Source organism: Lipotes vexillifer, unplaced genomic scaffold, assembly GCF_000442215.2.
Source record: "Lipotes vexillifer unplaced genomic scaffold, Lipotes_vexillifer_v1.1 scaffold1701, whole genome shotgun sequence".
Classification (NCBI taxonomy): Eukaryota; Metazoa; Chordata; class Mammalia; order Artiodactyla; family Lipotidae; genus Lipotes; species Lipotes vexillifer.
Genome location: NW_006794217.1, coordinates 218,582 through 230,937, shown reverse-complemented (window position 1 = coordinate 230,937; position 12,356 = coordinate 218,582). Strand labels below are relative to the sequence as shown.

The window sequence follows — 12,356 nt, the reverse complement described above, 5'->3', positions numbered from 1 at the left end:
GCCGCCCGCAGCCCGCAGGGAGAGCGCGAGCCCGCGCCGGGCCTGGCCGGGTGTCCAGACAGGTGATGGGTGGTGCGGCGGCAGCGGCTCCAGCCTCGCTCCGAGGTCCCTTTCGGGGCTGACGCCCGCAAATATGCAGAATTACCGGCCTGGTCGCTCCTAGAGCCAGCGCCGGGGAGCGAGCGCGGCGGCGGCCAGCACCGGGAACGCACCAAGGAAGAGGCCCAGCCCCCGCCCTCCGCCCCTTCCGTCCCCACCCCCTACCCGGCGGCCCAGGAGGCTCCCGGCGCGGCGGGCGCGGCGAGCGCGCACTCCCTGCTCCTCCTCCTCGGTGGCGCTGCCTGCCTCTCCGCACTCGCTGCTCGCGCCTGGCGCGCTCCGTCGGCTCCCTGCTCTCCGCGCCACCCTCCTCCGGGCCGCGCTCCCTGAGGGATGGTACTGAATCTCGCCGCCACAGGAGCCCGGCTGGAGCGCCCGCCCCGCGGCCTCGCCACCCCGCCGAGCCGCCAGCGCCTCGGGACGCGATGAGGACCTGGGCTTGTTTGCTGCTCCTCGGCTGCGGATACCTCGCCAGTGCCCTGGCCGAGGTGGGTGCCACCCCCGCGCCCCGTCCTCTCTCCGACTCCCCCTGCGCACGCCCCCTGCGGCCGCTCGCGGGCCGAGGAGCCCGGGCTCTGGGGCTCTGCAGAGCGCATTTTGATTTCTGCTAGCGTGGTCGATTTTTAAATTTTCCCAACTGGGTTCTATTTTCTGCCATGCCCAAGTGTGTCTGGTGAGTTTCCAGCGTGTTGCGTCGCTCTGCCGTGGAGGGACGGAGTGGCGGCTGGGTGGACGAGTGGGGAGAAACTTCGGGGGGCGCGGGCTCCTTTCCGAGGAGGGAGACCCGGGGCGCGGCGGACAATGCAGCATCGGGGTGCGGGGAGCGCGGAAGGGGGTGTGTGTGTGAGCCAGCGGAGTCAGGGAAGGTAGGAGAGCCGCCGACAAACAGGTAGGGGCGGTTGCGGCCGGAGCCCCCGGCAGGCAGGGTGGGCAGCGCGGAGCCGCAGACCCAGGTTCCCGGTCCCCATGCCCGGAGGAGCGGCTGGGCCAGCGCAGTCTCGCCCGCCCGGGGCCTGCTTACAGGTGGCTGAGCGAGGCGAGCCGGGGCCGGGCCAGGCGCCCTCGCCCTCCCACCGCCCGCGTCCCCACCCTCAGCCCCCAATCTCGAATTCCGAATCTCCGGGAGCTCTGCTGTGTTGAATGACTTTCTACGCCCCGTCGTGGGAACTTAGTGCTCAATTGAGACCCCCCAGCTACCCGCGACTCCCTTTAAAAAGCAGGAAGGAGCGGGGTTGGCGGGGGGTGGGGTGGGGGTGGGGTGGGGAGGCCGAGTGGTGGGGGTGGTCTGGGCTGGGACCCGGAGCTGTGAGAGGTAGATATTAACCCTTAAGTTCCCTGGCAGCCCCTCCCAGCCGCGGCTGGATTTGGGGCGTCTTGGCGCTAGGGCCGCGGCTGGGCCGGAGCCCGGGGTGGGGCGAGTGTGTGAGTGTGTGTGCGTGTGCATGTGTGCAGACGAGAGACCCTCTCCCCCGCAGGTTCGGCGCGGGATTCTGGGTGTGAAATTTAAGCCTCAGGGTGGATTAAAGTGTTAGGGCTGCCGTGACTTTCGTCGCCCATCCGTGACGCATTTCAACTTGATCTTCCTAGATGTTGATTTCACTGTTAGATCAGCAACTCCCTGGGCCCCTCTCTGCCCCAGACCTCTTGTAACCGACACCCCGGGGCGGAGGGACCGAGTGCTTTTTTTTTGTTTTTTGTTTTCTAAATTTAATGGTGGGGAGCGCTTTCTTTTTGCAAAGGGCAGACATGGCTGGGGACGGAGAAATGGGGGTCTCACCCAGCCCCACCCCGGCCTCAGGCTCCAGGGCCCGGGCTGGGGGTCGGGCGGCCTGCGTGCGAGGCGCCCGCGCGCGTTGGGGCGGGGCAACCTCGGTCCGGGGACCAGGCGCTCTGGGCGGCCCGGGGCGCTGACCGTGTTGCTCTGCTTGCAGGAAGCCGAGATCCCCCGCGAGGTCATTGAGAGGCTGGCGCACAGTCAGATACACAGCATCCGGGACCTCCAGCGACTCCTGGAGATAGACTCCGTAGGTAAATCGCGCCCCTTCCCTCGGCGCGCTGGGAGGGCGCGGGCGGCGGGCAGGCGGGCAGGCGGTATGTGCGCCCCGCGCCGCCTCCCGCGTCTGGGCCGGGCCGGGCGCCGAGCAGGAGCGCACCGAAAGGTCAGAATCCAATCCCGGGCCATAAAAGCCCAGGCGGATGAGTCAGGAGTTTCTCTTCCAATCACCACTTTCTCTCCCGGCGGCGGCCGACGGCTGCTCGCTCGCCCAGGGATTGTTTTTGCACTTAAGAAAAATGCCCAGTGTGTCACAGAAAGTTCAGCCGCATAGAGGGCGCCGGCGCCCCGGCCAGGTGTGCGGCCCAGGCCCCGGGCGCTGGTCGGGTAGGCGTGCACCGGTGCCCCCCGGCTGGGCCCCTTTGTCATCCCCGCGAACTTGCCCCGCTCCTGACGTGGGGCTGGGCCTTTGTGCTTGTAGGACGCCCTTGTCTTTCTGTTTTCATGAGCCAATAAAAAGGCGCGCCTTGGACACATCTGCTGTTTGGGGACTATTTTGGGGCTCCCCCTCAGGCTCTGGAGCTGAGCCACTTTAGAAAACAGTTTCTTCAACAAGAGGACCCTGAAGCTCTTTTGAGTGTCAGTGGCAGGGTTGGACTGGCCCCAGGTGGGTAAAGGTGGTGAGGAACCCAGGTTGGCTGGGCCAGGAGCCTGATGATGTTGGGTGACTGCGCTTGGGTGTGGACCAGAGGAAGGCCCTTCCTAGAGGACAAGGATTCTGGCCCACATTTTTGTGGCAGGAACTCCAGCGTGAGTTAGCTGGGGAGATACTCAAATCGGAAAACTTACTGTTGACTGGATTAAAAGAGTTCCCAAATGAACTTGTCAGATGGAGCAGCTGAAGCCAGTAGGAGTCGGTTGGGAGAATTTTACGTGAAATGAAGATTTTTCTCTCACTGCAAACTACTCTGAAAAAGGGGGGCGGCGGGGGAATTAAGTAAAATCACATGGTCTAGTCATTTGGAAATTTGTACCTAATTATGGTGGTGGAGAGGCCTGAACTATTTTCATTTCATGCCAAAACCATTTTCCAGCGAGGGCGATGGTTTCTGTAGTTTCTTGACCCAGGAAATCCTTTGGGTGATCCTTATCAGGAAGGGGGTAGAATTTCACTTGGAGATCAGAGTTGGGCCAGGGGGGGATTTTGATCTGGTTCCTTGATGTGTAACCCTGGGGGGAAGGATTTGGCTTTGGTTAGCCGAGGAAAACACTTGCCTGCATTCTGCTGTTCCCTGATGGATTGGGGAAAGTGGGGAGACTGGCTCCCAGAGAGGTTTTTTTCTGGCTGGCAGAAGAGAGGCCTGGGAAAGGCTGGGCCTCCTTGCAGGACCAGCTTTGGGTTGCCATTGGGAAATGGGCCATTCACTTTCTGCTGGGACCATTCTTATTCTGGTCTCCGCAGCCCCGCCTCTCCCCCACCCCCACCCATGAATGCTTTTAGCATTTTGCAGCTCTGGGGTCATGCTGATAGCATTCCTGACCTGAGGGCTTCTGGGTCCACCGCCTCCTTGGAGGGTCCAAACAGAAAAAGTAAGGGTGCACCAGCCGGTTCTCCGGGCTGGTTTCAAATTGTCCCCTTATAAAAGCCCCCGGGAGCCCGGCTCCCTCCTGCCCCAGGGGGTGGAGAGACTGGATCGCCTCCCCCCCCGCCCCCACCGCCCCGTCAGAAGATCTGGGGTCTGAGAGTGGGACTCCTAGTGCCTGGGAAACTTTGGGGGTGAGAACATTGGAGGGGCCCCAGGGTCTCCCTTGCTCAGCAGCCATGCCCCTCTGGGACCCTTTGTGATACAAACCCCAAGGTGGGTCTCCTTCATCCTGGTCAGCCCCCCTTTCACATATATGGAAGCTCTGACCTGAGCTGTTTGCTTCTATAGCTTGTTTTGCGGGGTTGGCGGCGGGGGCGGGGGGTGTCTTTTCCCCGACTTCTGTTTCCGTCCAACGTGAAGGGTAGAAACGGAGCTGGCTGCTAGGAGAGAAAGGTTGCAAACAGCTGTGGGGTCATTTCTTGGAGGATTAAGCTGCCCTCCAGGCCCAGGACTCCCCACCAGGTCCGGTCAGAGGCCGGTCTGGGGTCAGTAAGGAGGGGGCTGGGTGCGGAGGAGACCCGTTGTCCTGGGTGTCCTTACTTTTCTTTGTAACTCTGAAGGGGGCTTTTCCAGGCTGATGCCCAGGAAGCAGGAAAGAGGCTCCTTTAACAGAGTGGCTCCTCCCAAGTGGGCGGGGCTGTGTGATTGGCAGGTGGGGGCGTGGCCTCCTCCCAGTAGCCGGACCTTGTTCCCATTTTACAGGTGAGGAGCTGCGCTGGAGGCCCCGAGGCGGTGGATTCCTGTGCCAGCGCCTGCTAGTTGCAAGCATGCACGAGGACCGGGCAGTTGGTTTTTTACGTGTGGGCTTTGGGTGGAGAGACCAGCATGTGGTCTTCTAATGGCCAGTACCGTGAAGTTTGTGGCCTGTGTGTCGGGTGTGCTGGGAGCAGGCCATTCAACAGAGCTGTGGCGGGAGCTGGGAGCTTTGTTCTCTGAGCAGCCTGGCCCAGCGCCCGTGGTCATTGAGTAACCGATACATAAATATCCCGTCTCGGCCATTAACGCTCCTCCAGGACTGATGGCTGGAGTATGGCTCCCCATCCTTTGGACATGTGTGCATAACAGACAAAAGGGAAAGCCGTTGATTAACTGTTCTGAGAGCAGTTTTAGGGCATGATTCACGCGTGGCCTTCTCTTGGGAGTCCCCACTAGTTGCATCTTGACCTGCGTAAATCAGAGGGCTTCCTCTGCATCGGGTCCGAGCTGGGCTTCCAGACCACCCATCTCGATGGGGCAGTGGCTGAGCTTGTCTGACCGGGAGCTCTTTCTACTCCTGACTGAGATCGAGTCCCTGGTTCAGGTTTCGGGACCGTCAGTGGACTGGGAGGAGGCTGTGTCTTCTCTGCTCATTCGAGGGCGAGAGGCCTGGGCGGAAGGCGGTCTGGGTCTGGCCACGGGCCCCTGGGGTCCCCTGCCCGCCGCTCGCCTTGCTTGTCCTTCCACGTCTCAGGCCTCAGTTTCCTCCGCGCTGAGGAAGTGGCAGCACCTACTGCACACGGGGTGCCTTGACATCCCAGGAGGCGGCTGTCGCCTGGCTAGAGTGAGGCGCGGGAGTGCAGCCCGGGTTGCTGCCGTTCCATTGTCTCTTAGAAGCTCAGGATGGACCAGCTGCTTCTGGGTTTGGCGATGGCAAGATGGCCACCACCAGGACATGACTCATAATGTCACTTTTTCATGAAAAAATGTTTCTTGTAACAGTTGGTTGATGGGAAATTCTTACTGCATGAGTAGCTCTGTTCTGATCTTATTTTGGGTCTCAAAAAAAATTAGTGGCAGTGGAACATTGAGTCATTTTGAGGGAAGAGCTGGGTTCTCCTGGACGCCGGCGTTCGAGGCAGGCGTGTCTTCTGCATCCCCACCGCCTTTGCCCCGTTTGTGCTCCGTTTCCCATGAGCGCAGGTTCCAGACTTGTGGGTGTGGACAGTCACCAAGGCCTAGGTGGGCCGGGCACCGAGGAGGGGGCCTCTGGTCTGAGCTGGTGGCCAGGATACCACTGGAGCCTCTTGGGGTGGGGGGGGTGGCAAGAGGGGGAATCTCTGTGCAGCTGCTGACTACTGGGGCGCGCCTTCTCGGGACCTGTTGCCCCTGGGTATCTATGGGGGAGGCAGTGACAGAGAGGAGAAGTGGGAAGATCCCCCAGTGGGTCTGGAGGCCAGGGTGGGGAGGCCAAGTGGGACCCACTTCATCCAGGTGCAGGCGCTGTCCTTGGGCTGGGTCAGGCCAGATGGCAGGTGGCAGGACTGTGTCCCTTGCATCCCCTTTCTGGGCGCCCTGGGGACAGAGAGGGTGGTGGTGTGCGTACCGAGGGGACTGTAGCCAGTCCGGGGGACTAGGCCCAGCTGTGACCTTGGCTCTGAAGCCGCTGCTCTGCAGGCCTTAGATACTTGGATGGCAAAGCACTTTCCTTCCTGAAAGCTGTGTCCCCCCGACAGGCACCCAGACTCCTGACTCCCCACTCCCGGTTCTCGTGTCCTCCTCCTCCTCGCAGTGGGCTAAGTTCAGGGACCAGTGGGGTCTGGCTGAGGCCCAGTCTGGCCTTGCTTCCGACGCCCCTCAAAGGCCAGGATGCTCATCGAGGGTTGGTTTAAGTGAGGGCGGTGGGGGAGGGGACACGTGCAGTGCACAAGTCGCGGCAGCAGCCCCTGCTGGTCCTCGGTCCAGCCCGCTGTCCAGCCCGCTGTCCAAGGTCCCCTGTCCAGCTGGCAGCAGCAGGCCTGTCGGCTCTGGTCTCCTGGGCAGGGAGGGCTGGCCTCGGGTGCCTCCTTACCTGGTTCAGCCCTCACCTGCGCTTCCTTGAGGAGGAGCCGTGGGGCAGGCCGGCTGTCCTCGGCCCCTTCCCCACTGGCCTGCGGCTTCGGCTTCGTGGTGACGTGTGTCAGGGACCTCGTGTCAGCTGCGCGGGGCTGGGTGGGACATTGCTGGCAGTTGGGAGTCTCATCCTGTGCACGTCTTGAAGCCCCCCTTGTGGGTGTGGATGGACCCCGTCTGGTCTGGGATGGGACGTGCTGCTGGACAGACCCCGGGTGCCCAGGTGTGGGCGGCCGGTTGCTATCTCCTGTTTCTACCTGCAGGGGCCGAGGAGCCTTTGGAGACCAGCCTGAGAGCCCACGGGGGCCATGGCGCCAAGCATGCGCCGGAGAAGCGGCCTGTGCCCATTCGAAGGAAAAGAAGCATTGGTGAGCCCCAGGACTGCTAGGCCGGTGGGGGGCTGCGGGAGGGGCTCTGGGGCCTGCCCTCTCCCCCATTCCCCCAACCGTGGCCTCGCGGGATCCGTCCCTTCTCTTCTCTGTAAAACAAAGGCACAGCCTGCTCAGGGTCCCGTGCGCGTCCCTCCTCCCTGCTCATTGCTACAGGCCTGGCCTGGGCCGAGAGTTTCCAGGAGGGGGGAGCCGTCATAAATTCCTGAAGTGCCCGGTCTTGTTGGGGCCTGCGCTGGAGACAGCCTCGCTGGAAGACGGGTCGTGTTTAATTTCCAGCTCGTAACGTGGAGCACACTGTGCTCCCAGCTGCGCCGCAGAGCAGTGGGTACAGTGGTGCTGGGCCTGGTGGGCCCTTCCCAGGGCCCCAAGCCCACTCAGACCTGGCCCCCCGGCCCCCATGCAGGGTTTGTTCCCTCTCGCAGAGCATCCCCAGGTCCGCCTGGTCCCTTTAGGAGTGATTAGCTGGTGGGGGTCTCCTGGGGCCTCAGGCTCAGCCTTGAGGGCAGATCTTGCCCCAGGGGCGCGGCTGGGGGGTGTGTGCCCACCCACTCCCTCGCCACCTGGGGGTCCCGACTGCTGCCCATCCCCTGTGTGACCTTGGGCATGTGACTCTCTCTGTCTGAGCTTTATTTCCTCCAAGAATATGGGTTTTATAGTTTCTACGTTTGGGCGTGGTGTGTGGGTAAATGATCCCTAGCTGAGGCCAGCGGGCCCTCCCCAGATGACGTTTGCCGTTGTGAACGTATATTCCCGTCTCCAAGGCCAAGTGCTCTGGTAGGGCTGCAGGATCCTCGATGGAGGCCTGTTCTGCTGCAGATGAAAGGGGTGCCTGTGAGCACAGCTAGGGCTGGACTGAAGGTCCCTGTCCCTGGCTCCACCTCTGGCCCTGCCTGGCTGGACTCCCCAGGCCCCTCTAGCCGGTGGGCGCTGTGAGTGGAGCCCCTTCCCCCACTGGGTCGGCCAGACCCCCAGCACCCAGCCCTCTTGATTTGGTGGCTTGTCCCTAGAGACCACTGAGGATGCACATGTATGAGGAGGGGGCCCTCAGGAGGTGGGGGCATCTGAGACACCGCCCCGCCCCCTGGCACTGGGGTGAAGGCGGTTGTCCCTGCTCCGTGCTGGCTGCAGGGGTTGTGTGAGCCCCCGGGGTGTTGGGGGATTTTCAGCCCTCCACCCCCAGGGTGGGCTCCCTGCAGCCCCCTTCCCCGGGGTCTCCCCTCCTGGCCCTCAAGCCCCTGCTCATCTCTGGGCCAGTCAGGTGCACCCGTTGGGGGCTGGGGTCTTTCTGCCTCCGCTGGACTGGGGGCTGTGCGACAGGTCCTGTTGGAGGAAGCTGTGGCCCATGGGGATGCTCCTGCCTGGGCCCCTGGGAGCTGCCGCAGCCCTGGGGCTTCCAGAACATTCACCGGGCTCTTGCCTCTGCAGAGGAAGCCATCCCCGCAGTCTGCAAGACCAGGACGGTCATTTATGAGATACCTCGGAGCCAGGTGGACCCCACGTCTGCCAACTTTCTGATCTGGCCGCCGTGCGTGGAGGTGAAACGCTGTACCGGCTGCTGCAACACCAGCAGCGTCAGGTGCCAGCCGTCCCGCGTCCACCACCGCAGCGTCAAGGTGAGCCCGGCGCGTCCCCCGGCCCCAGGGGCGGCCCCGCCCAGCTGGGCGGCCGGGCAGCTGCGAGCCGGAGGACGCTCCCATTTCTCTGACAGGCACACCGAGGCCGGGGGGTGGAGCCGGGGCTTGGGTCCTGATCGGTCACGCGAAACAAGTTTGGATCTCGTGACGCACTTGTTTGCCTCACTAACGGGTCTTGCGAGGTGTCCAGCCACTTAGCTGGGTGCTGCCTGACGTCTCCTCCAGGCCCTGGAGAGGTCTCACGGGCACTTCAGTGGGGGCTAGGGTGCACGGCAAGGGGCTGGTGGTCTCCTCAGGGCCTCACCCTGCTGGAGACAGGAAGGGAGCGCTGGGGTGGGACCTGGTGTTGGGGGAGGCTGGGGGTCGGGGGGGGCGCTCAGGCGAGGGGTCAGGCGCTCTGCCTGCCATGCTGGACCTCTGTCCCCGTCTGAAATCTGGGAGGGCGCCCCCGTTCCACTGGACGTGCGTGTCAGTGGAGTGCTAGCCAGAAGGGTCCTTCTGGGAGTGCTGCGGTGCTGGGGGCCAGGCCGCACCCCTGTTGCGGGGGGTGTACTCTTGCTTGGAGACCCACAGGCCCCATGGCTTGGGTTGGATGTCCTCGCCGCCCTCCTGGGGCCCCTGGGAGCCAGCACATGGCCAGTGCTTGCCATGAAGTCCTCTCCCTGGCAGGGGGCTGGCCGTGATGACCTCTGAGGGCAGCACCGGGGGCATGCACAAAGGTCAGGCCCACATGACACGTCCAGGAGCTCCTCCGCTGAGTCCTGGGGAAAATTCTGCTTCCTCGGGTCACTGGGCAGCCAGATTGGGGTCTGGCTTTTGGCCTGATGGCTGGAAGCCTTTCTCGGCCTTGGCCTGCTCCCCTCTGGCTGCACTTGCCTCTTCTGTGGAATGGGTCTGAGGCACTGGGACTCAGTCTCTGGGACTGTGGAACTCCCATGGGGGCAGCTGGCCCTGCTATTTGGAGGCAAGGTTCCCTGCTTCTGGGTGTCAGTCTTTCTCTTTTCCAAAGGGCAGGGTTGGAGGGAGGCTTCTAGACTGTCTCCTGGCTTCTCTGAAGTGTGGCTGAGGCTGGAGAATTCTGGGGGGTCCCTGTCTAGAGGAGGGGCTGGCCCCCGCCCCCCCCCCCCCCCCCCCGCTGCCGGAAGCTGGCTCTGGGTGGGTCATGATCCCACGTGACCCTGGGGCCGTGGACTTGGCACCTTCCACGAGGATCAGCTCCGCCCCCTCTCAGTGGCAGGGGGTCCATCTTTCCTGGAATGAGGCCTTTGCTTGTGGGGTGCAGTAGAATTCATTTCTCCGCTAGGAATGATTTCAGATCCCCTGTGAGTCAATGAGTCTAGGCCTGTCAAGCCGGCCGCTGGCCCCCGAGTGAGGTGTGGGGTTAAGGACCCTGTAGCTGGCACGTGAGGAGCACTTTAGACTTGTAACTGGGACTTCACTTGACCTTGGGGACTTGGTCCTCTGCGTGCTTTGGGTGTTGAGTAAGCAAATTCCGTGGCCTGCTGCCCCACGGTCTCAGGCAGACGCTCCCCTTGGGGCCGAGTTGCCCCTGGAGTGCTTGCCTGGGGCGCTGGCTTCTGCCTCAGGGCTCCAGGCTCGGGTGGTAGGGCCCCCAGCCCAGCACTGCATCCCCACATCCCCCGCTGCTGCCTCTTCCTCAGTTAAAGGAGGAAACTGAGGTCTAGCCACCCTGCCTGTGGGGTCTCTGCCGCCAGCCTGGCCAGCCCGCCTCTGCTTCCTTGGGTCTGGGGGTCCTCGCTTGTGGCGTGTTGGAGGGGTCTTATGAGCCCCAAGAAGCTGGGTAACTGAGGTCTTTCTCTCTTGGGCATGGGGGTGGGGTGCCCAAGATTAGATTGTCCTGCAGGTGGGCTCTGGAGCCTGTCCTTAGGGCGTGAGACAGGGGCTTGGAGGCACAGGGGAGCGGGAAGGGAGTGGGGCTCTCTGCTCAGGGGCTCCAGCCTTTGGGGATCCCCCAGTGCTCCCACTCCGGCTTCCCACGGTGTGAGGACCAGGGCGTGTCCGGTCCTGGGATGGGCATTAACCCCGCCTCTCTGCCCTGGTCCACCCTGAGGGCGGGTGGGTGTGCAGAGCTCCTCGGGGATCCTAGCGGCACAGTGGGTGAGGATGGGTGGTCCATCTCTGCTTGGGCACAGGCCCGGGGCTCCCCCATGGGCCTCCGTCTGCCCAGAGGGCTCAGTCCTGCAGCCGGGGTCCAGGCAGCCTGGCTCCACGTAGGGGGCCCTGCCCCCCTCAGACCCGGTCCCCTTCCTCCGTCTCTTTCTTCAGGGAAGGCATCCCCTCCCTGCCCACCCATCCGAAGGTTGGCAGGAAAACATCCAGCCCCAGACACTGGGGGTTCTGGCAGAGAGGAGACAGAGGCTAGTGGGAACAGGAGGCCCCTTGTGGGGGCTGGCCTGGCCCCCCAGCCTGTCCAGGAGCCCTTCCTGTTCCATTCGAGGTTGAGGCCGAGCAGGGAGGGGGCCCCTGGGAACCCCAGGCTGGGTGCGGTGTGATGGCTGCTGGGGTTGGTAGGGACGACGCCCTCCGGATCATGCACGGTCAGAGGCGCCCCTTATTGAAGGGAGATAACAGTGAGGTCGGGAGTGGTTGCCCTCCTGAGGCCCAGGTGGCCGAGCCGCGCAAGGCGTCCTCAGCTGAAGGCGCCCCCAGGCCCTGGGCCAGGACGTGCTGGGGTCGATGGCCGCCCCCAGCTCCCCACTGTGACCTCCACGAGGCTTTTTGTGCCCACAGCTCGCTGGCGGCCTTGGACCGCCAGGGCCTGCCCTCGGGGTGGCATCTGGAGCGGGCCCCGGCACCCCTGCAGACCCTCCACCGTTGCCAGGTGGGCAGGGGTCCCGGGGGCCGACTTCCCTGCCCTCTGCTCAACATGGTCAGCGCTTGGTGTCTTCCCCGCAGTGCAGACCCCGGGATGGGCTGGCAGTGGCTCGGGGTGAAGGAGCAGCTCTGAGCAGCCATGTCCCCACCTACGGGCGAGCCTCCAGACTCTCACACGGTGGAAGTGTGGGGCTGCATTTGGTTTCAGGGCAGCCCATGGGCCACGCCTCCAGAAGCTTGGACCCAGCTCTGTGGTCATGTCCAGGGTGGTTGTCTGCAGCTCTGCTTTGCTAGACCTCAGGCTTCTGGAAGGTGGGTCTGGCGTGTCCACCTGGGATGTCCAGTAATGGGCCTCTGCACCCAGTATTGGACTGGGGGGTCACTTTGGGTGGGAGGTCCCAGCTGGGGCCCCATTAGCCATTGCTGTTTGGGGAGCTAGTTTGGGGCTTTGGGGGGAAAGCAGTGGCAGTGGCAGTGGCAGTGAGTCTCAGGTAAAGGGCCCCTGAGTCCCTCCTCTCTGGTGGGTAGGGATGCCCTACCCTTGCCCGGGGGGGAGCCCTAGCGGGTCAGGGAGGCCAGCACCTTGGAAGGTGGGCATGCCTCTGGGGCCCTGCCCATCGGCCTCAGGCCCTGGAGCTGGGTCGCTTTCTCTGTGCCACTGTGGCCCCAAAGCCGGGCCTGGAGGAGGACCACCTGCCTGTGAGCCAGGTCGAGGTCTGTCGGCCGTGACCCCAGGAGTCGGCCGTGGAACCCCGGACCCCTCACCCAGTAGTCTCAGGGTGTCCCCCGGCTAAGCGGTGAGCCCAGGGCCTCTGCCGGTTCCAAGTACAGGCCTCCTTCCGGCGAAACACGCCCTGTTCGTGCTGCCCCAGTTTCCCCGCCTGTAAAACGAGCCACTGCTGTGCCTTCTCAGGGTAGCTGTGAGCGTTGTAGGCCTGGCATGTTGGGG

At 63.5% G+C, this 12,356-nt stretch overlaps 1 protein-coding gene across 1 annotated transcript in view; it reads left to right on the top strand.

Annotated features, from left to right (window-relative positions):
• Positions 1-131: 131 nt before the first annotated feature.
• The window catches only part of PDGFA (platelet derived growth factor subunit A), a 17,627-nt gene continuing 5,402 nt past the window's right edge, over positions 132-12,356 (top strand). Inside the window, exons 1-4 of the mRNA XM_007467066.1 lie at positions 132-587; positions 2,031-2,127; positions 6,810-6,914; positions 8,364-8,551. Coding sequence (XP_007467128.1) covers positions 525-587; positions 2,031-2,127; positions 6,810-6,914; positions 8,364-8,551 — 453 coding nt within the window. The 5' untranslated portion in view covers positions 132-524. The remainder of the gene's footprint in view (positions 588-2,030; positions 2,128-6,809; positions 6,915-8,363; positions 8,552-12,356) is intronic.